This window comes from Panthera pardus, unplaced genomic scaffold (genome assembly GCF_024362965.1).
Source record: "Panthera pardus isolate Hobbes unplaced genomic scaffold, ASM2436296v1 HiC_scaffold_24, whole genome shotgun sequence".
In the NCBI taxonomy this organism is placed as follows: Eukaryota; Metazoa; Chordata; class Mammalia; order Carnivora; family Felidae; genus Panthera; species Panthera pardus.
The window spans coordinates 139,875,132-139,901,270 of record NW_026526810.1 but is presented as its reverse complement, the minus strand read 5'-3'; the positions used below and the strand labels follow the sequence as shown (position 1 = coordinate 139,901,270).

The 26,139-nt window shown below is 42.6% G+C and overlaps 1 gene segment (V, D, J or C); it reads left to right on the top strand.

Annotated features, from left to right (window-relative positions):
* The first annotated feature begins 3,366 nt into the window (after positions 1 to 3,366).
* LOC128772875 (immunoglobulin heavy variable 3-74-like) lies at positions 3,367 to 17,738 on the top strand. The segment is given in 4 exon segments: positions 3,367 to 3,476; positions 3,576 to 3,916; positions 3,989 to 4,039; positions 17,517 to 17,738. Coding segments are annotated over 4 exon segments (660 nt in total).
* The last annotated feature ends 8,401 nt before the right edge of the window (positions 17,739 to 26,139 follow it).

The following is a 26,139-nucleotide window of genomic DNA, read 5'->3' as shown; positions in this document are numbered from 1 at the left end:
CACTCTCCTGGGACTTCTAGAAAGTCAGGAACCTGCAAACCTCACTGGGATGTCCAGCCTTGTCCTGCATGTGGTTCAGGAGGCCGGTGGGTCCCCTGATGGGGAGCACAGGTTCAGATACTGGGACTACTCTCACCTCATACGTGATCTTGGACATTCACACACTCTGTCTCTGCCGCAGTGTATCTGTTAACCTGTACAATGGTGGTATACTGATTCTTACCTCAAGTGTTTGGGTTCATATGTGAAAATAAGGATTATCATGGGTACTTATAATCACTGCAGCAAAATCACAAATTAATAAATCACAATGTCCTGAAAGATATTGTGACACCAAACACTGCCCCATCCCTTACACCTGCCAAAGGTCACTGGCTTCTTGAGGATTCTGTTGCAAAATTTGCTATATTGTCAAAGGACATCTGTATGCTGATTAAACCCTCCCATCCCTGAAACTGTAGCTGGGTGAAGAGCCCCAGCCCCTAAGTGTTCACATTCAGTGATCAGAACAGAACACAGACATCTCACCATGGAGTTTGGGTTCACTTTGGTTTTCCGTGGTTCTATTTTAAACAGTAATTCCTGATGAACAAGAAACACTGACTATGATAGTGGATATGAGTGAGAGAAACAGTGGGTGTGTGACATTTTCCTGACTTGTATCTGTAGTTGTCTTGTGTGACGTAGAGCTGTTCCAGTCAGGGGGAGACCTGATGATGCCTGGCAGGGGAGGGGGTCCCTGAGAATCTCCTGTGCAGTCTCTAGATTCACCTTCAGTAGCTAATTGATGAGGTGGGTCTGCTAGACTCCAGGGAAGGGGCTGAATGGGAGTCTACATATCTGTATGGTATAAGATAAGGACCAAATGTCATTATTTTACTCACTGGAATTCAAAACCATTTGTGAAAGAGGCCATTTTTTCCCTAATTTTAATTCTGTGAAATCTCATGGAGGATTTGCTGACTGCATCCAGACACATTTCACTCTGGTCTCTGTAATCTGCTCCACTGGTCTGTGTGTCTGACTCTGTGCCAGCAGCACAGTGTTATAGACAATGTACCTCTGCAATATACTTAGAAAGGAGGACGTGTGCTGTCTCCAGGTTTGTTCTTCTTTCTCAGGATTGTTTTCTCACTTCTGTGAGCTTTGTGGTACCATATAAATAAGAATTTCCCAGATACATTCATTGGCATTTTTATTAACTCAACTAATATTAGAAATTATTAGAACAGATAAAAGGAATAAAAAGTGTAATAAAACAAAAAATTAACAAATTGAAATTGATATCTGGAAAGCTAAATGCAATTGAAAAAGCATCTCTACTAGGAAATAGGTAAAACTCAAACAGATACAATCAGAATTAAGGAGGGGACATAACTGATACCAAAGAAGTGAAAAACAATAACAGAAAATGCCTAGATAATTATAGACCCATTATTAGATAACTAAGGGGCAACTAGGCAGTTTCTAGAGTTATACAATGCGCAAGACTGTACATGAAGAAACAGAAAATTAACAGAATTAAAGCAAGTAAGATTGAATCTAAAATCTAATCATACACCGCCCCAAAAGAAAAAAGTCAGCTTGGTAACAGAGGACTTTATCTATGAATTATATCAAAATATAAAAGATATTTAATGACAATATCTCTCAGACTCTTACCAAAAACTGAAAAGAAAGGAATACGCCCCAACTCATGTACAAGACCAACCTTACTATACTGCAAAATCGAAAGACACCGTAAGAAGGGAAACTAAAGGCCAATATCTCAGATGGACATACATGCAAAACTCCTAGCATAGTGAATGCAACAACACAATGAAAGGGTCATATGTGACAATGCAGTCCCATCTGTTGATCATCTAGATCATCATCTATTGATACATATAAAACTAGACAAAATTCAACAAATTGTCATTATTAAAAAATCTCAGCAACTGAGGGAAAGAAAGAAATTACCTCCACAAAATCGTGGCCATAGATGAAAAGGCCACACCTGACAGCATATTTAACAGTGAAAAACTGAAGCTTTTCCTGTCACATTAGGAGCCAGGCAAGGATGCTCATTCCCTACATAGGTATTCCACATGGTAACATGAAGACCAGTAAAATATGGCACCCAATGTATGTCATCTTGTCACATGGCTTATTTGGAGGAAAGTCACTAGAGTACAGCTAGTCTAAGCAATCTGTGACCCTTCTTTGTCCCCCTGAGAGCAGGACATAAATCTCTCCTGGGAAACTTCCTTTCCCTCTACCAGAATGGGAGAACCATCCTTACACCAGAAATGGGAACTTCAGCACCAAGAAAGCTGTGCAAACAAGCCTTGTTAATTCCTCACTAATTGACTTGCCCAAACCCAAATCTCTGTCTTGTTAACTCTTCACAAATCCATTTTTTTTTTCTAAAAGGCACAAGGGCCACCTACTTTCTTCATTCTCTGGGTGTCATATTATTAGGAAGCTTGTGCCCATGCAAAATGAAATTTATTCTCTTCTGTAGATCTGTCTTATGTCAATTGAATCCTTAGACCAGACAAAGAACACAGAAGCAAAGAAGGAAAAAGCTTGCTGCTCCTATAAGTTGCAGATGTACCCATAAAAATTCGGTAAGAAAATGAAATAAAGACATGTAAATCAGTAAGAAGAAAATTATTTGTTTGAGAATCACATGAACTTACATATAGTGAAACCTTAGAATCTCCACAAAAAAAGTATTAGAACTAATAAACTCAGGAAAAGTTCAGGGTACAAATCAACATACAAAAATATGTTGTATTTCCACACACCTAAAACATAGTATATGAAAAAAATAACAAAATCACACAATTGAAAATGGCACAAAATGGAGCATCTGTGTGGCTCAATCCGTTAAGGGCCTACTGTTGATTTTGGCTCAGGTCATGATCTCCTGGTTCCTGAGTTTAATTCTAAGGCAGGGTCTGCAATGATTGTGCAGAGCCTGCTTGGGATTCTCTGTCCCCTTCTCTCTCTCTGATCTCTCTCTCCTTCCCTCTATCTGTCACACAAAAATAAACACACATTAAAATATATGGCACAAAATAAAGTATTTAGGATTAAATTTCACTAAAAAGTAAAATAGTATACCAAACATGATGTGCTGGGAGAAAGACATGTAAAATGGCAAACACAGATGAAAAGATCACTGTGTTCACAGATCAGAATTATTTATACTGTCACAGTCCCTTCTGCAAGAAGTGATCCAGAAGTGCCTCTCAAACACTGGTTTTAAATTTGAAACAAATCTAAGTCTGGAGCCTGATATATAGTCAGAGGATATGCAAATAAGGCCCTCCCTGTGCTGATTAAACCAGTCCGGCTCCAACCCTGCAGCTGGGAGAGGAGCCCCAGCCCCGGGAGTCCCAGGTGTTCCCATTCTGTGATCAGCACAGAACACACACACCTCACCATGGAGTTTGTGCTGGGCTGGGTGTTCCTGGTTGCTCTTTTAAAAGGTAATTCATGGTTAATGAGGGACACTGAGTCTGTGAATGGATATGAGTGAAAGAGTGGATGTGTGACAGTTTCCTGACCAAGATGTCTTGCGTCTGCAGGTGTCCAGTGTGACGAGCAGCTGGTGGAGTCTGGGGGAGACCTGGTGAAGCCTGGCGGGTCCCTGAGACTCACCTGTGTGGCCTCTGGATTCACCTTCAGTAGCTATGGAATGCACTGGGTCCGCCAGGCTCCAGGGAAGGGGCTGCAGTGGGTCGCAAGCATTTATAGTGATGGAAGTAGCACATACTACGCAGACTCCGTGAAGGGCCGATTCACCATCTCCAGAGACAACGCCAAGAACACGCTGTATCTGCAGATGAACAGCCTCAAGACCGAGGACACGGCCACATATTACTGTGCAAGTGACACGGTGAGGGGACCTCACTGGGAGCCCAGACACAAACCTCCCTGCAGGGGGGATCAGCACCACCAGGGGGCGCACACTATGCACAATTCTCCTTTGTGTTCCCAGGAGCAGGTGCAGATGGAGGTTAAAGGAAGCTTTCCTGTCAGGGTCCCACAGGTACAGATTGTTCTCTCTGTGGGAGGGCTTCCTGAACAGGGGAGGCTGGGAACTCCAACTCAAGGGACTAGACAGGGAGCTGATGCCAATATTTCCTCCCACCAATCAGCATGGACAGAATTCAGTGAGCAGCACAGAACCTCCCAGTAGAAGCTAAGCCACTGACACCAAGCTATACCCCGCCCCCCCTTGCCTTCCTCAGGTGCTTCCTTACTAGAGAAAGAGGGCCTGGAAACCAGATCAGCACCGCGCCCCTCCCTCAAAAGACGACATATACCCCCAAAGGCACCAAGTCTACTGACCATATAGTGAGGCATAGCTTCACCTCTAGGGGAAATAGGAATTAGCCTCTTTTAACAGGCAGAACAAACTCACCTGGTTAAAACTCACAACATTGTGGACAATGTCTAAACACTCATCGATGGAGAAAAGGAGAAACTCTGCAGAGGACTTAGCTGAGGGACAGAGCAGCCAATACACAACACCACAGTGCACACAGAATATGCAACAAATGCTTCCTAAAGAGTCAAGTCCTCAACAGCAATTGAACACTTTTCAATAAAGACACTACTCTAGAAGCAGAAAACAAAACAGGATTTTCTAAAACACTTAAGAAAGCAGAGACATAGACATACACCATGATGGAGGAATTCATCCCAAAAGAAAAAACGATAAAAGGTCATTGCCAGGGATATTATTAAAGCACATATAACTAATATGCCTCAAACAGAATTTCTAAAAACTCTCACAAGGAAATAGAATTTTTAACAACTATCATACGGATACTTGCTGTGCTTGAGGAAAGCATAGGAGACATGAAGGAAACCCTTACTGCAGATAGAAATGACCTAAAACCTAGCATGCTGAAATTTTAAATGCTGTAACCAAGATGTGAAACTGATGGTATATAATGACCTCAAGGCGTAAAGCAGATGAATGAGCAAGTGACATAGAAGATAACATTGTGGGGGAAATAAAGCAGAAAGGAAGAGGAAAATTAAAGTATTGCCTCACAAACATATACTTAGGGATCTCAGCAACTCCATAATGTGTAATAAAATTCTTTTCAAAGGAGTCCCAGAAGAAGGAGAGGGAGAAAACAAGGGAAGAAGAGTTATCTGAGTGAATTACCATGGGAAATTCCCCAAAATGGGGAAGGAAACAGACATACACATCTAGGAGGCACAGAGAATGCCATTATTTTAAAAAAGCAGGCCAACACTGAGACATATCAGAGAGAAATTGGTAAAATACACAGAAGAAGGAAAACGCTATAAGCACCAAGACAAAAGAGGTCACTAAATAAACAGGGAAGACAAAAGAAAAGATTATGGCAGATGTATCCACAGAAACCTTCAGGCAAGAAGGGAGTAACATGATATCCACAACATGCACAGTTGAAAATTATGCATCAAGAATACTTTGTCCAGAAAGGGTCATTCGGACACAAGAAGAGATAGAATTTCCCAGAAAAGCAAAGACCAAAGGAGTTCATGGCCTCTAAACAAGCGCCCTGCAAGAATTATCAAAGGGGACTCTTTGAGTGGAAAAGGAAGACTAAAAGAAACAAAGACTAGAAATAAGCAGAGAAAATCTCCAGAAACAGGGACTTTAGAGATAACACAATGGCAAAAGTTTATATCTATCAATAATCACTGTGAATGTAAAAGGGAAAAATGGTCCAATCAAAAGACAAAGGATATCAGAATGGATTAAAAAAATGCAAGACCTTCTGTACACTACCTACGATAGACTCATTTTCAACCTAAAGCAACTGTAGATGGAAAGTGAGGGGAGGGAGAACAATTTATCCGGCTAATGGACATCAAAAGAAAGGTGTAGTACCATACTCATATCACACTAACTAGATTTTAAACCAAAGTCTGTTACAAGAGATGAGGAAGTCAGTACATCATCATGAAGGGGTCTATCCAACAAGAAGATATAAAGCTTTAAATATTTATACACCGAAAGGGTAAGCACTGATATATACATAAATCAATTAATAAGAAACATCAAAAAACTTATTGATAATAATAAAAGAATAATAATAGAGAACTTCAACACTCCACTTACAACAATGGACACATCACCTAAGCCAAAATTAATAAGGAAACAATGGCTTAGAAAGGCACACTGGACCAAATGGACTTAACAGATATATTCAGAACATTCCACCGTATAGCAACAGAATACTCATTCTTTTTGACTGCACATGCAACATTCTCCACAACAGATCACATACTATGTCATAAATCAGCTCACTACAAGTTCAAAAAGACTGAGATCATACATGTACATTTTCATACCAAACACTATGAAACGTGAAGTCAACCACAAGAACTTTGGCAACACCACTAATACCTAAGGTTAAAGAACATTGTGGTAAAGAATTAATGAGGTTTTCAGGAAATTAGAGAAGCAATAAAAAATACATAGATGCAAATTAAAATGAAAACATGCCAGTGCCCCATCTGGATGCAGCAAAAGTGGTTGGAAGAGGGAAATATATAGCAATACAGGCCAAACTCAAGAAAGAAGAAAAATCTCAAACACACAACCACTTCACAACTAAAGAAGCTAGAAAATGAACAGCAAATGAACCCTAAAGCCAGCAGAAGGTAAATAAAAAACATTAGAGCATACAAATGATAAAGAAACAAACAAAACATTAGACAGATCAATGAAAATATAAGTTGGTTTTTGGAATCATAAATAAAAATGATAAACCCAAGGCCAGGTTTGCCAAAAACAAAAGAGAAAGGACTAAGTAAATATAACCACAAATTTAAGACGAGAGATCACAACTAATAGCACAGAAATACAATTAGAAGAAAATATTTTGGAAATTTATATGCCAACAAACTGGTCAATCTGGAAGAACTGGATAAATTCCTACAGTAATGTAAACTACAGTAACTGAAATAGGAAGAAACAGAAAACCTGAACTGACTGATAATGAACAAAGCAATTGATCCGTAATCAAAACTCTACTGAAACACAAAAGACCAGGGCCTGATGGCTTCACAGGTGAATTCTACCTGATATTTAAAGAAGAGTGTAAATAATCTATTTAAGTAGCATAGAATATTCTAGTCTTCTCAAACTGTTCCAAATAATAGAAATGGAAAGAAAACTTCCAAACTCATTCTATAAGAACAGTATGACCATGGTTCCAAATCAAATAAAACCCAACTAAAAAGGAGACTTAAAAGCCACTAGCCCTAATGAGCATGGATGCAACAATTATCAAGAAAATAATTGCAGCTTGAATCCAAAAATACGTTAAAATTATCATTTACCACGATCAGGTGGGATTCATTCCTTGGTTGTAAGGGTGGTTCAATATTCACAAATGACTCAATGTCATACAACACATCGATAAGATAAAGGATAAAAACTATATGATCCTCTCAATAGATGTGAAAAAGAGCATTTGACAAAGTACAGCAACCTTTCTTAATAAAAACCCTCAACAGGGCATAGAGGAAACACACCTTAACATCATAAAGACCATATATGAAAACCCCACAGGTACTATCCACAGTAGGGAAAAAACCTTTTCCTCTACTGTCAGGAACACAAGAGGGATGCCCACTCCCATCATTCTACTTAACATAGCTGGAAGTCTTATCCTCACAAACAGACAACAAAAAGAAATAAAGGCATTCAAATTGGCAAGAAAGAAGTCAAACGTTCACTCTTCACAATGACATGACACTCTATATAGAAAACCCAAGAATCCACCAAAATATTGCAAGCACTGATACACAAATTCAGCAAAGTAACAAGATACAAAATCAACATGCAAAAATCTATTGCATTTGTATATAGTAATAATGTAGAAACAGAAAGACAAATCCAAAAAAATTCCATCCCCTTTACAATTGCACCAAAAATAATAGGATAACTAAAGGGTTAAAAGATCTATACTCTGAAAAATACAAACACGATGAAAGAACTGAGGATGACACAAAGAAATGGAAACACAGTCAATGTTCAGGATTGAAGGAGCAAGTATTGTTGACATGTCTATTCTACACAAAGAAACAGGAGACTTTATGATTGCAGACTTCATGGTATATATTACAAAGCAGTAGTCATCAAGACAGTATGCTACAAGCACAAAAGAGACACACAGATCAATAGAACAGACTAGTAAGTCCAGATATGGACTCACACATGTATGGTCACCTCATCTTGAATGAAGTAGGAAAGACTATGTAATGGGAAAAAAAAAAAGACAGTCTTCTCAATGAAGGGTGTTGGGAAAACTGGACCAGAACATGCAGAAGAATGAAACTGAGCCACTTTCTTACACCATACACAAAAATAAATTCAAAATGGGTGAAAGACCTAAATGTGAGACAGGAGACCATCAAAATCCTAGAGGAGAACTCAGGCAGCAACTTCTTTGACATTGGACATCGCAACTTCTTACTAGACGTGTCTCAGAAGGCAAAGGAAACAATAGCAAACATTAACAGCCAGGGCCTCATCAAAATGAAAAGCTTCTGCACAACTAAAGAAACAATCAACTACTCTAAAAGGAAACCTACAGAATTGAAAAATGTATTTGCAAATGATATATCTCATAAAGCCTTTCTATCCAAAATCTATAGAGAACATATCAAACTCAGCATCCAAAATACAAACAGTCCAGTGAAGAAATGGGCAGAAGACATGACTAGACACTTTTCCAAACAAAGCATCCAGATGGCTAATGAAAAATACTCATCATCACTCAACAACAGGGAAACACAAATCAAAACTTAATGAGATAGGACCTCACAAGTCTCAGAATGGCTAAAATTAACAACTCAGGAAACAACAGATATTGATGAGGATGAGGAGAAAATGGAACCCTTTTATACTCTTGGTGGGAATGCAAAGGGGTGTGGCCATTCCAGAAAACACTTTAAATACTTAAAACTGAAACTACCTTGTACTCCAGTAATTGCTCTACTAGGTATTCACCCAAAGGATACAAAAATTCTGATTTGAGGAGGCACATGCACCCCAATGTTTATAGCAGCATTAACAATGAGAGCCAAAGTGAGGAGAGAGACCAAAAGTCCACCGAGTGATGAATATGCATATATATGTATAGACTAGAATATTATTCGGTCATAAAAAAGAATGAAATCTTGCCATTTGCAAAGATGTTGACGCAGTTAGAGGATATCATGCTAAGTGACATAAGGCAGTCCAAGAAAGACAAGCATGATATTATTTCCTTATATGGGGAATTTAAGAAACACAGCAGATGAACATAGGGGAAAGGGAAAAAAAGAGCAAGAAAAAATATAAAAGACTCCAAGGATAGAGAACGAATTGAGGGTTGCTGGAGGACAGGGGTGTAGGGGATGCGTTAATGGATGATGGGGATTAAGTAGGCCAAGTGTTCTGATGCGTACTGGATATGAATGTGGGTGATGAATCAGTGAATTCTACTACTGAAATTAATATCACACAGTATGTAATCTAATAAAAATTTAAACACAAACTTAAAAAGTTAAAAAAGTGGAAAAAAAGGAAGGGAGAAACATTGTCACAAATTGTCGTGAACATGGAATCTAAGGTAGTGAGTCTAACTTCTTGCATTTACTCATTTTATCCCTAACTGCTAGTGGACATTAATTAACATACTCATGACTTTTACAGTGGTTCCAGGTGGGCTGGAATTCAAACCACAGCTGCCCTTCCCAACTCCACTGTGCCGACACCCCATGGGCAACTTGTCCAGACACCTGCACAAGAACCCAGGTTGGACCACAGCAGGGACCCTCATCTGCAGGACTGAAAAGTGTGGAGAGATGACCATTCCTGCCAGGCTCTGGGTTTCCTCCCACGACCTTGCTGGCTCCACTCCCTTTTATTCCTTTCCCTTCTCTTTGAAAAGAAGCATGTCCCCTGTTTCTGGTGCATGAAAGTGAGGGGCTATGTGTTCTATAAATGTTCAAATTGACCGATCACTTACATGGGGACAAATAAAAACCCATATGGTGCAGCCTGTCTCATGGGCTCCTATCACCCAAAGTGGCAGAGTACAAATAAACCTAAATATGCACTTAGTGAAACACTGTACAGCACGTTGCAAAAGCATTAGGACATGAGAAGCCTGGAATAATTCCACAAATGCTGTATGAGCTCCCCTTGGAAGGAAGAAGAAATCTTATACTCCCAAACATGCAAAACAAAAAATAAATGCAGGAAATGATAAAACAGTTTCATGTGTTCTATTCATGAAGTGTCTGACAGTGACAATGCACAGAATGAATTGTCAGCGTTTCGCATAGAATTGTGAAGGAAACATCTTGAGTCATGAACTTGGTTGTGGGCACAGAGCTCAATGGCTCCTGACACATATAGAAACCCCAAAACTTGGAAAGGTTAACGTGTTTTTTGGCCCCGGAGCACATCTATCAAATCTGATAAACAATCTGTCCAAAAAGACACACACAGCATATCTTGTGAAACTTGAGTTCAATTTCAGCATGAGAACAGAATTTCCATATATTATGAAAAAACCATGCCATGAAAATGAGTTACTACACACTATAAACTTAAAAACAAACAACAGAGACCAGAGACCAGTTAGCGAACAAGTCAGCATTGAGAGACACCAGAAAAAAAAAAAAAGATTTTAGTTATATTGTAAATCAAGAAATTACTGGGGTGCCTGCGTGGCTCAGTCAGTTAAGCATCTGACTTCAGCTCAGTTCACAATCTCACGGTTCATGGGTTTGAGCCCCGTGTCAGTTTCTATGCTTACAGCTTGGAGCCTAGAGCCTGCTTCTGATTGTGTCTCCCTCTCTCTGCCTCTCGCCCACTTGCACTCTCTCTCTCTCTCTGTCTCAAGAATAAAAATTAAAAAAAAAAATTATCAGTCACAAGCAATCAATCATTATGAAAACCAAAATTATACCTAAGAACCAAAGGCCCATAAAAAGAAATAGTATAAATGGGCTTTGTGAAAATCAAATAATTTTTTTTCTGAACACGTGGCAATCAATAGTAGTAAGACAAGTTACGGAGGAAAAGACAATATTCACAAATTGCATAACCACCAAGGGACTTGCATCCCGAATATGCTAAGAACCCTCAACAGTCAATAGGAAGAAAGGAAACAACACTCTATAAAACAAGCACAGCCTTGCGTAGTAAACATCCCATCCTAGAGGTTATAGACACATTAGGTAAGGACAGGAAAAGACTCTTCACACCATCAACTGTCAAGGAAATTCAAATCAAGAATGCAATAGATGCCCTATGCACTCATCCTGAGGGCTCAGGTATGAAGGGAACACTGGCAACACCATCCAGGTGAGCATCCAGCACACGTGGGGCCTCAAACACTGCAGGTAGGAATGAAACACGAACACCAGCTCTGGAAAACTGTTGGCTGTTGCTTATGAAATTATACATGGATGACTTAACATGTAACCTGGAAATACCACTCCCGAGTGTCTGCTCCAGAGTGAAATCCCATGCTCACAAAATAAATGGTGTGTAAATATTTATAGCATCTTAGTGTTAGAAGCTAGGAATAAGGCAAAAGTCTTTCTAAATAAAAAGGAATAAACCAAGTATGAAACTTCCATCAATGGGATGCTTTGCCACAGAAATGTGACGCTATTGATGCAGAATTGAAACTAGGAGAACCTCAAAGACATGATATGAGGGAAGGGAAGTCGTCTCAAAGACTACAGAGGTGGTGTGGCCTGGGACATTCACACAGCCAGCCCAGATGACAGTGTTTGGCTGGGTTTCTTTATCTCTTTCTGCCCAACATTCACATGATAAGTTCCTCTGCCTCATGTTGAATGCTGTCCTGCGCTCAACAATGCTCTCATGTTTCAACTCTCCACAGACTAAACCCTACAACCTCGGACTCCTCTGAATGGAGAGTTGTTGAGGCCATAATCTGACATGTGTTCTGACAGGAGCTGTTCCCTCCACTGTCCCTGGCTCTGGCTCTCTCCTGCAGGTGAGGAGGAGTAGGTTAGGAATACTCCACTGAAACCATCTGTCTCCTGCACCTGACTCTCCCACAACATGAGGCCCAGACCTTCCTCACCCTCATCTGTAAATGAAGTCAGTTATACTGAAACAGATTTGCACCTTGGTTTAGTGGATTGCTCCAGCTCCCCCCTGCCCTGGGCAAAACTCTGCAGCTGCAGGTGGGGACAAAATGAGGGATCAGTTTAGGGGTGAGTGGCAGCTGCACTTCTTTGAGCCTTGCTTGTCCTAGTGGCATGAGACCCCTGCCGTACAAGTCAGGTCTGGGGCGACCAGGCTCCCAGCATCCCGAGTGGACTGTGCCCAGGGCAGAGCTTCCTTCCTGGGAGTGGGGCTGCAAACAATGAGTGAGTCCCACATCTCAGTGGCACCTGCTGGGGCTTGGCCTCAACAGCAAACAGCTTAGGGCCACTGACATCCTGTCCCTCTGGGAAAGAGTCCTCTGAACAGGAGCTGGTCACCAGGAACCCTGGTATTGGTTGCAACAGTCTGGAGGGGAGGTTGCAGCCAGGCTCAGTGGCACATGCCTATAGTCCCAGCTCCTTGCACTGGAGTTTCCATTTGCTGAGCTGGGGTGGGGAAGGAAAGGCACATACCTTAGCTCAAAATTCTAGCTTTGCCGTCTGTCAGTATATTTTCTGGAATAAATGTTTCTTCATGGGCTCTATGCCAAGAAGGCCATTTGCAGACACTGTAAATACATCATTTGAGATTTTATTCATATTCCACATAGTAAACATTCAATGTAGTATTACTTTCAGGTGTAAAATATAGCGATTCAACATTTCCATACAACACCCAGTGCTCATTATGAGTGCGGCCCTGCAACCCCATCACCTACTTCCCCAAACCTCCTCCCACGTTCCCTCTGGTAACCATAAGTTTGTTTTGTATAGGTAAGAATCTGTTTTGTTGGGTTTATATGTTCCATGGCTTAAGCCTAAGACTCTTGATTTGGGTTCATGTCTTGATATCATGGATTCTGAGATCAAGCCCCATTTTGGTTTCTGCACTGACAGCAAAGAGACTGCTTGGGATTCTCCTTCCCGCTTCCTCTGCTCCTCGCCCCATTCTATCTCAACATAAATTTAAAAACATTGAAAAAAGTTTATTTCTTGGTGTAGCTCTTCTCTCTTCTTTGTCCCATTTCCCATTTGAAGTTTCTTAAATTCTACATATGAATGAAAGCATATATTTGTCTTTCTCTCACTTGTTTCAGTTAGCATAATACTCTCTAACTCCATCCATATCATTACAAATAGCAAATGTCATTCCTTTCAGGGCTGAGAAACATTCCAGTGTATGAGTATGAGTGTGTGTGTGTGTGTGTGTAGATATACCACATATACTTTATCCATTTATGAGTCAATGCTTACTTGGGCTGTTTCCATAGCTGGGCTGTTTTTGATAGGGCTGCTATAAATATAGAGTTGCAATCCCCTTTAAATTAGTACTTTTGTATCCTTTGGGTAAATACCTAGTAGTTCAATTGATCAATCATAAGGTAGTTATATTTTTAGCATTTTCAGGAATGCCCATGCTGTTTTCCAGACAAGCTGCACCAGTTTCCATTCCCACAAGCAGTGCAAAAGTGTTCCTCTTTCTCTGTATCCTCACAAACACCTGATGTTCCTTATGTAGTTGAGTTTAGTCATTCTGACAGGAGTGAGTTGATATTTCGTTGTAGTTTTGATTTATATTTCCCTGATGATGAGTGATGTTGAGCATCATTTCATGTGTTTATTGGCCATCTGTATGTTGCATTTTGGAAAGTCTATTCATGCCTGCCTTCTGCTCATTTTTTAATAGGATTATTCAGTTTTGGAGCTGAATTTTATACTACATACAGAAAACCTAAAAAACTCCACCAAAAAAACCCCACTAGAACTGATACAATAAACCAGTAAAGCTGCAGCATACGAAATCAACATACAGAAATTTGTGTATTTCGATACAACAATAATGAAGAAGGAGAAAGAGAAATCAAGGAATTTATCCCATTTACAATTACACAAAAAAACATAAGATACCTAGAAATAACCCTCACTAAAGAGTTACAAGAGCTTTACTCTGAAAAACCTGGGACATTTATGGTACCAATTGAAGAAGACACAAAGAAATGGAAAAATATTCCATGCACATGGATTAAAACAAAAAACATTGTTAAAATGTTGATACTACCCAAAGCAATCTAGACATTCAATGCAAATAATTCAATGCAAATATCCCTGTCAAATAATACAAGCATTCCTCACAGAGCTAAAACAAATATTTCTAAAATTATCATGGAACCACAAAAGACCTTGAACACCCAAAGCGATCCTAAAAAAGAAAAAAATGGAGGCATCACAATTCTGGGTTTCAAGCTATATTACAATGCTGTAGTCATCAAGACAGTACGGTCCTGGCACAAAAAGAGACACATAGATTAATGGAACAGAGTAGAAAACCCTTAAATGGACACATAACAATATGGTCAACTAATCTTCGTCAAAACAGGAAACAGTATCAAATGGAAAAATGACAGTCCCTTCAACAAAGGGTGTTGGGAAAACTGGACAGCAACAGGAAACTCTAATGGAACTGGACCACTTTCTTACAATATACACAAAGACAAATTCAAAATGGATGAAAGACCTAAATGTGAGACAGGAAACCATCAAAATCCTAGAGGAAAACACAGGCACCAAACTCTTTGACCACGGTCAGAACAACTTCTTACTGGACATGTCCCAGATGCAAGGGAAACAAAAGCAAAAATGAACTATTGGGACCTCAAGATAAACAGCTTCTGTACAGCAAAGACACAATCAACAAAACTAAAAGGCAACTGACAAAATAGGAGAAGATATTTGCAAATGGCATTATCAGATAAAGGCTTAGTATCCAAAATCTATAAAGAACTTCTCAAACTCGACACTGAAAAAAAAAACAAATAATCTGGTGAAGAAATGGTCAGAAGACATGAATAGACATTTTTCAAAGAAGACTTCCAGATGGCGAAATGACACGTGTAATGAGGCTCATTGTCACTCCTCGTCAGGGAACATAAATCAAAACCACAATGAGATAACACCTCACACCTGTCAGGATGGCTGAAATTAACATGGTGGGAATGAAAGCTGGTGCAGCCATTCTGGAAAATAGTGTGGAGATTCCTGAAAAAAATTAAAAATAGAACTATCCTGTGATCGAGCAATTGTTTTACTAGGTATTTATCCAAAGGATACCAAAATGCTGATTCGAAGGGGCACATGGACCCCAATGTTTATAGCAGCCCTATCAACAACAAGCAAATTGTGGGAGAGCCCAAATATCCATCAGGAGATGAACACATAAAGAAGAGGTGGTAAATATATACAATGGAATATTACTCAGCCATCAAAAAGAATGAAAATGTGTGTGGAACAACAACGTATTAACCTAAGTGAAAGAAGTCAGTAAGAAAAAGTCAAATATCATATGATTTCATTCATATGTGGAATATAAGAAACACAACATAGGAGAAGGAAAAATAAAATAAGAGAAAAACAGAGAGGGAAGAAACAGGAAGAGACTTAAATACAGAGAACAAACTGAGGGGAAGTGGGGAAGTTGGGCTAAAAGGGAGATAGGCATTAAGGAGGGCACTTGTTGAAATGAGAACTGGGTGTTATATGTACGTGATGAATCACCAAATTCTACACCTGAAATCAATACTACACTGTAGGTTAACACACTTAAATTTAAATTAAAAATATTACAAGAAAATTAAATACATACATATATGAACTCTTGGGAGTACCTCAAAATAGCAAATTCTGCACAGTGAAGGAAACAATAAACAAAACTAAAAGACAACCTATGGAATGGAAGAAGATACTTGTAAATGGCATATCCCCAGGGCTAGGATCCAAAGTATGTACATTTTTTTAAATTATTTTCACTTATCAGTACAGAGTGTGTGTCCATGCATACTTTGTGTGAGAAGCAAAACTCGTGTATTGTGGTAAGATCTCACTGAAACTGAGATCCACCCTCTTCACTAAATTTTAACCGTACAGTACAATATTGTTAAGTACACATGTAATGTTGTGGAGAAGACCTCTAGAACTTAGTCATCTTGCATAACAGAATATCACACACCTTGATATCTAACCCTCATTGCGCCTCTCTGCCAGCGCCTGGCAACTGCCACTCCACTCTGTTTTATTGTTATCAAATCCCGAATTCAGCTACCTGTTGCTGGAAAGGTCAACATTCAAAGTTTGAGTTTTGGTAGGAAAGGAATTTGAGCTTTATGCACAAAGCCAGCCACTGGTAAGAATGCAGACTCCTGTCCAAAAGCCAACTCTGAGGTTTCTCCCTGACGCAGGGGGTTTTAAAGGAGGAGAGCATATTTAATCAAACAAGGGAGTTCCATGGTTGATAACGTCTTTTGATCATGTGCAGACTCCACGGTGCAAGCTGCCAAAGTTACCTCCACTCCCTGGCATCTCCAGCTGAGGAGGGAACCACACATGCATGGGAGGAGACTGCCAGAGGCCAGGAAAGAACCCCAATAAGGGATTAGAGCGGAAAACCCCTGGGGCTCACACATGGTCAGCAGTACTTTCTGTTCTCCCCAGCTGGCATAAAAAAAATACTAAAATACAACCTTGTACTTCACCAATCATGACAGAATACTGGGAAATGTTTCCTCAGTAAACTCAGAGGAAGCTTCAAACCAAAAACCAAAGGATCAAATGGCTTGAAAACTAATGTCTAACCAGAATGAGACATGAAAAACGACGAAGCTATTTTTTTAGTCACCTATAAAAGTAAAATTGACAATGTCCACCTCCACATCCCAAGGAAGTAGGAAGCATTGGTCTCCATAATGAGGAAAAGCAGTCATCCATAGAAAGTGACCCAGCAGTACCACAGGACATGGAATTGGTAGAGAAGTACAGGGTGTTAAAATTTCATATCCCATATTCACTAGCTGGAGGAAAGATGGAATGTGTTGAATACAGCCATGTCTCTGGGTCCAAGTCCTTACTATGTCCATGTGAGCACGGCTTGAACTGGCTCACCTACTTCTCCCACATCCACCCCAGCTGAACTGTTGTGCAGGGTCACACAATGCCACACCCTGGGACTGTTACCTAAACCCACAAGTGGATCCCAGGTGCAGGGGACTGGCCACCTGGTACAGCCCTCTGTTCTGTCAGATGGCCTAGACCTCACTTTGCTGAGGATCCTCCACTTATCCACTCTCACTGGCAGATGTCCCTGAGCAGGGGCATGAGGGTGGCAGAGGGCCAGGTCACCTTGAGGGCACCTCTCTTGCAGTTTGCATTCTGGGCAGTGCTGGCTCCTGTCCAGGGTTCTCAAGGTCGTCCCTCATGGCGCTACATCTCCTTGAGGTGGTAATTACAAAGAAGGAGCTGCACAATGGCAAGGGCATTCAGATGACTGGTTGGCTGTCCTGTAGCCTGTGTTTTGGGACAAGAGACCCGTTATCCACATATGGCCAAAGAAACCCTTTAGGTCCAGACATCTGCTGATGATCACTCAGGATGATCAGGGAGACTTGCAGATGGACTACCCCTCCATGCCTCCAGACTGTTACTACCTCGGCTACCTGGAGGAGATTCCTCTTTCCATGGTCTCCATGGACACGTGCTATCAGGGCCTTGAAGGTATCATGAAGTAGGATGACCTTGCGTATGAAATCAGACACATCAGCGATTCCCAACATTTGAACACATTGTTTCTCAGATAGTGGCAGACACCAGTGCAACGGGACCTACTTATAACCTGGGATATAAGGAGGATAGGGACCCCCGTTCCTCAAGGAAATGCCAGTACAGTCCTCAGGATCTCTAGTAAGTTGTAGTCATCCCATCACGGAATTCTGCTCTCAGTTCCAAAACAATATATAGTGTGTTCAACCACAGGTCAAAAGGTGCCCAATTCCTAATAAGGCTAGTTAGCTTAATTGACTCATTGTTTCATGGGATTCATGTAAGTTACTATATTGGTTTCATGATAATTTATAATGAGAGAGATCCAGCTAACATGGGCAAATATGTGTTGCATCAGAGTCCGTTTTTTTCGATACTATGAGTCCAAGGGTTTTTGAATTCTTAAACCACATTCATCCTTAGTTGTGATTCGAAATGGATCCCATGAAGTTAATTTCAGTCCAGTTGTATGAAGTATATGCCATCCACAAAGCCCCATCGTGATGGGTTATTTAGGCAGATATTATTTACTCTTGTCTGTCATAGCAACACATCAGATTGCAAAAAATATTGGTTTGTGGGTTGACACTGATGAATATGCTTGCCAGAAAAGGTCCAACTGCATTAGGACCCAATTCTCTTGTATACCTGAAGCTTTCAGGAAGTGTTCCTTCATTCATATACAGCACAAAATTAGTGGCATATTAGGCAAGTGCCTCTTCAACAACTGAATGGTGCATTGAAATAAAAGCCTGACCCACAATCATTTCGGAAACTACTTAGTTGACCCAGGCAAGCATTGTGACTGCAGCTCCTTAGAGCAGTGCTATAGCAATCTATGCTCTATGAGTGATAGTATTTTAACCTCTGGGGACAAATGTAATACAGGCAGATGCTATACAAACTGCACCGATTTCGATGCTGGGACACTTGGCAGGCCAATCCAAAATATATGTGATCTTCCAGAATCCTGCCGTGGGGTGTCCTTGTCAGGCCCTGAGGACTTCCATATGCAAGATGGAACCCCGTGCACTGAAGAGGGCTGCTGCTATCATGGGAACTGCACTCACTGCATTATGCACTGTCAAGAAATCTTTGCAAAAATTCTGGAAAGGTGAAGATGTCTGCTAGACCATAAATCAAAAAAGCAGCCGACATGGACACTGCAGAAGACCCCGGGGAATTCAACACTGAACCCTGTTCCCACACAGACGTGCCTTGTGGAAGGCTGCAGTGTAGCAATATCACACATCTCCCTCAGCTGCAAAAGCATGTTGGATTCCATCCATCTGAGATCTCAGGGTTCTGGTGTTTGCGGCTGGGTTCATGTCATAGCACAACCGATATTGGTCATGTGAAAACTGATATGTCATGTGTTCCTGGAAACATCTGTCAGGACACCTACTGCAGTCGCCGTGTGGCTCAGCTGAATTATGACTGTATCCCAGAGAAATGCAGTCACAGAGGGTCGTGCGACACTAACAGGAACTGCCATTGCCACATAAGCTGGGATCCTCCATGGTGCACTGGACGAGGCACTGGTGGGAGCACAGGCAGTGGACCCCTCCAACAAGAATGCGGCCAGTGAGGCAAAGTCATGAATCCCTGTTATATCTCAGAGTGGTTTTTGGTCCCATTTAAGCCATAATAGTTGCATTCCTTGTGTTGTCGCCACAAATGTCAAATTATCAACCCCGAGAAAGTTAAGGGACTGATTGTTGCTGACGACAATCCATAATTAGCCTCCTCACTGCTGAACAACTATAGACAATCCAACTGGTACATGTGAGAAAATACAGCAATGAGGCTTCAGAGCTGATATCCACGTTTCGGGGGTCTGCAGGAGACACAGGGGTCCACAGGCACATCACGGCTCTGACACACATCTCTCATGGCTCACTGACCAGAACGCTGAAATAAAACTTAAACACTGCATGCTTGTGGCCTCTACGTATATATCTAAGCTTCCAAGAGCCCAAACTGAGCCCGAGATTATGTGCAGAGGACCTGAGTTTGCATCTGGGTCTTGAACTGAGGTATATGCTTCCAGAATTAAGAGACGTTCACACAAGCTCTTTCAGGGACAAACTCATGAGTTGTCTCCAAAACTGTGCTGTTGCAAACTGAACATTTTCTCATTCTCAGGTAATCTGTCTTCCCCCAGTCCCAATGTGGGTTCAGGATAATGGAGGGCTACCACCCACCCACACTGCCAGTTCCACACTGGGGTGTCTGTGGGCTGTGAGGGAATGGGACTGGCATTAGGTTCCACCTGGCACAACCTGTGCCTCCCTGGAGAGCAAATTTCCAAATGTGGGAGACTGAGACCATGAGATTTAAAGGAGCACCAAATGAAATGAATCAGGAAGGCAGGCACAAGTGCCTATGGATGACTCTGGCATCCAGTTGGAGCCCGATGAATGTGAATCCCTGCTCTCTTTCTCTTGCCTACTTTGCAGTGAGTTTAACCTTAGATAAGGATCTGCCTAGGATTCCCACTGGTTTTCTGAGAGCCTTCTCGAATAACCACACAGATGTGAGCCTGTGAAAAGTTAGGGACTTCAGCCCCATCCATTCTCAAGTGATCAGGTACTTGCTACCCTGTTTTCTATGTCCTGATCACTGGGGCTGTGGGAAGGAGGCCTGCCCTTCCCAAGGTCCTTGTGTACGCTTGCTTCTGAGCCCTGTGAGTCGTAAATCCTGTGCCTCCATTTCCTATGTTGGGGGTGCACTGAAACCCCACCTTGAGTCAGGAGGGCTCCATGCATCTCATGTATCCAAAGCCAGAGCTCAGATGCCTAGGGAGCCACCTGTCCACCCCCTGAGCAATGGCTCTTGCCTATTCCTTCAGCAGGATACAGTCTACATGTTCTTAATTTTGTACAACAACTGGGGTCCCCAACACATTTGTCCCCAGGGATGGGATTGGGGGCCTAGGTGGTGCCCTCCAACAATGTGTTAGCACTGAGAATGGCTCACTCGTTCCTCACCCCCACATCTCAGCTGCTCTGGGAAGGAGCTGGAGCTTGCCGGTGGTCTGTAGCTTTGCTTTGGGCTGATGCCAGGTGTTGCCAGAAACCCCCACCCTAAGTTACCAGTGCCATAAAAGGTCAGACTCCCTGCAGAGACCAACAATCAGGCACCATCCTGGGGTTCCAGAGGTGTGTATTTCCTACTGATCTCCAAGTGAGATATTGCTGGACACCGAAGACCATATCCCTAGATTGGTGTCGAAGAAGACGCCAGCTGCTGGGTCCACTGTGTTGCAGCCAGTACCCTGGTGTTGTGTTTGCTTAGCCATGCCTACCTAGTGACAGAGGCAACTCTACCAGGAGCATCATGTCTCCCTGGGAGGAGGACACGACCGCAACCTCCCCCTACTGGCTGTATTCCTCACTGCTGCTGACAATGGCTCCCTACTTAACAGGTGTTGTCAGGGACACCTCAGTGTGGGAGGCCTCAGCACACGTGTCTGGGAAGACCTAACTTCTATCCCAGGTCCTCCCTGTCAAGACCACTACACCAACATATCCAAGGAACAGTGTGAAAGAGAGATATGGTGACAGGCACTACACCATCATGAAAATGCAAGGTTTCCTGGAATTCCTTGTTAATGATGTGGATGCCCTCACATGCCATCAAGGCCAGTGGGAACAAACCCAGTGCCTGGCTTTCCTGGGGGGAACTACATATCAGGAGTCTGTAGGACTGCAAATTGCACCCCCCTACATCCAATTAAGACAGTATATGCACATCAATATTGTGTGCAATAGAGGACTGAGTAATTGCACCCCATAATTCAAGATTTACTGAAGGAGCGGGGACAGTAAACACACCATTTCTCCTTTCAGTCTGCCCACTTGATGGGCATTAAAGCCCCCTCCTAACAGGTGGCGCTTTACACTTGACTACTGAAATGTAAATTCCCAGCTGTCCAGAAGATGGCTCACATTTCCAAGACTGTCTAGGCAGTTGAGGGTATCTAAAGGGCCACAGGGGAGACTCTGTCATGACTGAGCTAGCCAGTATGTCCCATTCAGCATCGATGACCAAGGAGTCCCAGCCACAGTCTGCTCTCAACCTGTACATCTCTACCCTGCTGCCTTGGGAATTCCTAACAGGCCAAAGAGTGCCAAGATGTTACCCTGACCAGCTCATGTAGAGCCTGTCATGTGTTCCCACTGGTCTGGGCAATTGAGGGTCACTGTCACTGGTCAATTATCATACATTCCTGAAAGTTTGTGAGACATGGGAGGCCTGCAGTCCTTCAGCAGCTATAAGGTGGGTTTTGTCACCTGACTGAGCTACTCCAGATTTTCGGTCTACTCTCATATGACTTGTGCTGTTAGGCAGCCTTACCTGGAAGTGGCTGAGCTATGCCACTTGATGCACAGGTAGTCTGAGTGCCATTGAAACATTTTGGGATCTGGACAGTGTTTGTGCCATGGGAGTTATGCTGGAGCACCTAGTGACCATCTGGCACCAGATTGCCTTGCTACGTCACCGAGAGAGAGAACATAGCACCATGACTGTCTTCATACAAAGAGAAATATTCTCTCCCAATACTTCACCTGAGCAAAGGACCATCCTGAAGCTTCCATCAAAGTTTTGGTCCCAATCAATGCAGTGGAAGGAAAGGCAGAGTGACATTGTCGTTCTGGTTGTGGATACCACACCCTTCCATTTGTCCATCCACATGGTGCATTCACCTGCTTGCATTGGCAGGAAATAACACGACTTTGGGGGCTTACTTGCTATCCTGATGTCAAAACGATTGACAATCAGACTGATTATTTACTGTAGACGGGATTTGGAAAACTGGTGTAAGGGTCTGTATCTGACCTGCTGAGATAACTACACAGGTGAATGGGGCAGATGCAGTCTGAAGACAGACAGTCATAGAGGTTAAGAGAGAGAGCAGGAAATGTAGTGAGTCTTTTAATAGTGGGGAAAAGGGTAGGCTCCAGTTTTAAAAGGTTTTTTTTTTTCCTGACAGGAAAGAGCCGGAAGATGAAACTAGGTGGAAATGCAGTTTTTTGATCCATGACCTACTATGTGATGCCATGTGCTTCCGGAGCCTGGGAATTCGCTCTGGGAATCCTTACCAATGGTCATCATGGGGATGGTCATACACGGTCTTGACAATAGTGATCTGGAACTATTTTGTGCAGCTTGCGTGAATCCAGAAGAATCTTTCCCTAATTCTGATGGCAGTGTAGTCGGTTAGCAGTCCGTCATAAGGTCCTTCTCAGCGAGGTGGCACTGGGTGCTCTCTGAAGACCTGATGAGTGTCCCATATTCTGTAGAAAGGGTGGCAAGGCTAGTCAGTGGCAGAGGCCATGTTCTTATTGTCTGTGGATGATATGACCCAAGTGCACCTGTTACTTCTTGGACATGGCTATGCATGGCATCAACTTGGTCATATAAGTTATCATGAAGTTCACCCAATCAGTAGAGAAGGGGTTAAGGATTCCTTTCTAAAATACTTTGCAAAGGGGGTCAGTCACTGCCTGATGTTTGGAGAATTCAAAATCTCATTAAGGGCCAAGGACAATGATTCTGGATGTTCCAGGCCAGTTTCTAGGCGGATTTTTCCTGAAGGACTTTTGTGTCTAGTTTTTCATGTTCCATATCTGTTCCCCTAATCCACATATCCTCATCGTCCTCTTCTGTGATGATTAAGGATGATGTGGGGTATGAAATTCTAATTATCACCCCCAAGTCTTTGCAAGTATGTAGTTTGTCTATGTGCTGAAGTGAGTTCCTTGGTCTGGCTAAATCCGTAATGGAATGGCAAATCCAGGAACCATTTCAGGCATTACATTCTTTACCACAGTCGTGGCACAGGCATGTCCAGTCAGACAGCATCAATCCATCCACCAAACATGCAGCCATTAACCAAACAGGAAGCCAATTTGTCAAATCCATCTGGAGAGCCCCAGTGGGTAGGGAGGGGCTAGAGGGACTCCCTGGGGCCTGCTGATATTATACAAAACTTGGAGAGATTTACAAGTAGTGCCCTGGGAAATAATTTAGTCAGAGGTTTAGTGGATGCCTGGGAAGAACCTGCTGTCTCTCTGTTTCTTAATTATCCCATCTGATGGGGTTGGTGTAAGACCAAAGGAGAGAAGAAAGGGGTCTCAGGAGGCCCACTCAACCCCAATGTACACCCCATCTGATCATTATCTGTCCACCTGTCTTTTCCCATTGTGAGGAACTTACATGATAAACAGTAGTCCAAGTTAAGGAAAAAGGCAGGCTTCTAAAATGAAGGAAAGGACAGGGGCCTCTGATCTTGGCTGTGTATTTGACAGCCTTGTGAGCTCTGTCAGTCGCTGGAGAGATAGTGACAGTCTCCTCACGGTTTGGGCTGGAGAGTGACTGTTAGCAATTTTAGCAGAAAGATCAGTTGCGTATAATAGGGCAGCAATTATAGGCCTGCTGGAAAAATGTCCTCTGTCCTCTGGTACTTATGGCCGTTAGGACCTGTGGGATTTCCAGAGGGTGCCAACAGCCCTGAGACTCCAGCGTATGTCTGAAATGCCTGTGAATAGTGGCGGTCTTTCCCTTTGCAGATGTGCAAGCTTGGGAAAACCTGGGAGTGCAGTGGCTTAGAATGATTTTACAGCAGGCAGAGAGGACGCCTGGAGTACTTCTAATAGGGACACTGGCCTGAGTGGTTCCTATGTTTCCCCACATACAGAAGCTGTCACAAAACAGAAGTCAGGGTGGGGCACCTGGGTGGCTCAGTTGGTTAAGCTATGGACCTCAGCTCAGGTCATGATCTCGCAGTTTGTGAGCTCAAGCCCCACATCGGGCTCTATACTGACAGCTCAGAGCCTGGAGCCTACTTCAGATTCTATGTCTCCCCCTCTCTCTACCCCTCCCCTGCTCACGCTCTGTGTCTCTCTGTCTCTCAATAAGAAATAAATGTTAAAGAAAAAATTTTTTTTTAAAAAAATAGAACTCAGGGTTGACCACCAGATGTCCCGGAAACCATTCCTGTAGCTGAGGGCAATCGTGTGGAATGAAGTAGGGTCTCCCCTTTTAAATGTTTTTAATGTTTACTTATTTTTGAGAGAAAGAGTGTGAGTTGGGAGGAGCAGAGAGGGAGGGGGACACAGAATCTGAAGCAGGCTCCAGGCTCTCAGCTGACAGCACAGAGTCCGATGCAGGGCTCAAACTCACAAACCACGAAATCATGACCTGAGCTGATGTAGGATTCCCACCAACTGAGCCACCCAGGTGTCCTGGGTCTCCCTTTTTAGGGAGGGGAGTGGGATAGCCCAACTTAAACTGTTAACATGACACAAGATGATGGAGGGGTTGGTCAGTGGCCTGCTGGTAGGTAGGTGGTGGGCCTGGAAATTACAAACTTGTCAGAGAGGAATACAGAGGTGAGTGGGGATCCTAATGTATCCAGACAGCAGCTGTGGGGGTGCAAGCATGCAGTGGGGCCTGATGGCCCAAGGTCTAATTTTCATGGGAAGAAAGTTATAGGACATATCCGAGAGGCACAGGTTGTCACAGGATACCTGCAGCCACTCCATTTCCATGGAATGAAAGGTGAAACATGTTGTTGATATACAGTTGAGATTTTGGGGTGTGCACAGAGCTAATGTTAACACTTTAAAGTAGGTTAATGACTCTGAAAGCCACGAAAAGAAATCTGTGGCCGCATCAGGTAGGGGTGAGGGGCTCACAGACACAAAGGCAGTGAAGTTAGGGGTCCTTGGGAAGCAGTAGCCAGGTTTCCTTAGAAGCTTATGCAACTGCATTTTTGTACCGGTGAGAGGGATGTGAAAAACTGACAAGACACTTTGTGGTGATTTTCAAAGCACTGTGACATAGTCCTCGTTGGCAGTAGCTGTTTGCAACCATGGACATTAAGAAGACAGGAGGGTGTATGGCCCTGACCGGCTGGTGCTTTAGGAGGGTGGGGGAGTCTGCAAGGGCTCTCTGACTCCTTTGGTAATAGAGTGACAAGTCACAGACATACGAAACAAGAGTGCAGCCTTGGGTGAAGGCACAGAATGTAAGTTGGCTTCAAGAACTTGGAGTACTATTGAGCCCAACTTAGTTGCCTTCCCCAAGCATACATGAAAAGAGAACTTGTGAATCAGAGTGCAATGGCATTGACAAGAAAGTTGAGCAGATGTTCATCCCAGGAATGCATCTTCATCACCAGGAATTGAGGCATGAGCGGCAGCCTGGTTAGGGACAAAAGATGGGGGGGGGGGTAATAGATGACAAAAGACTTTATGGTTCCTACATTGTACAAATCAGTAGCTTTGATTTCCATCTGAATCAAATTCTGTTCTTTCTTTACTCACAAGATCGGGGTGTTACACGGTGAGGAGGTAAAGCAAG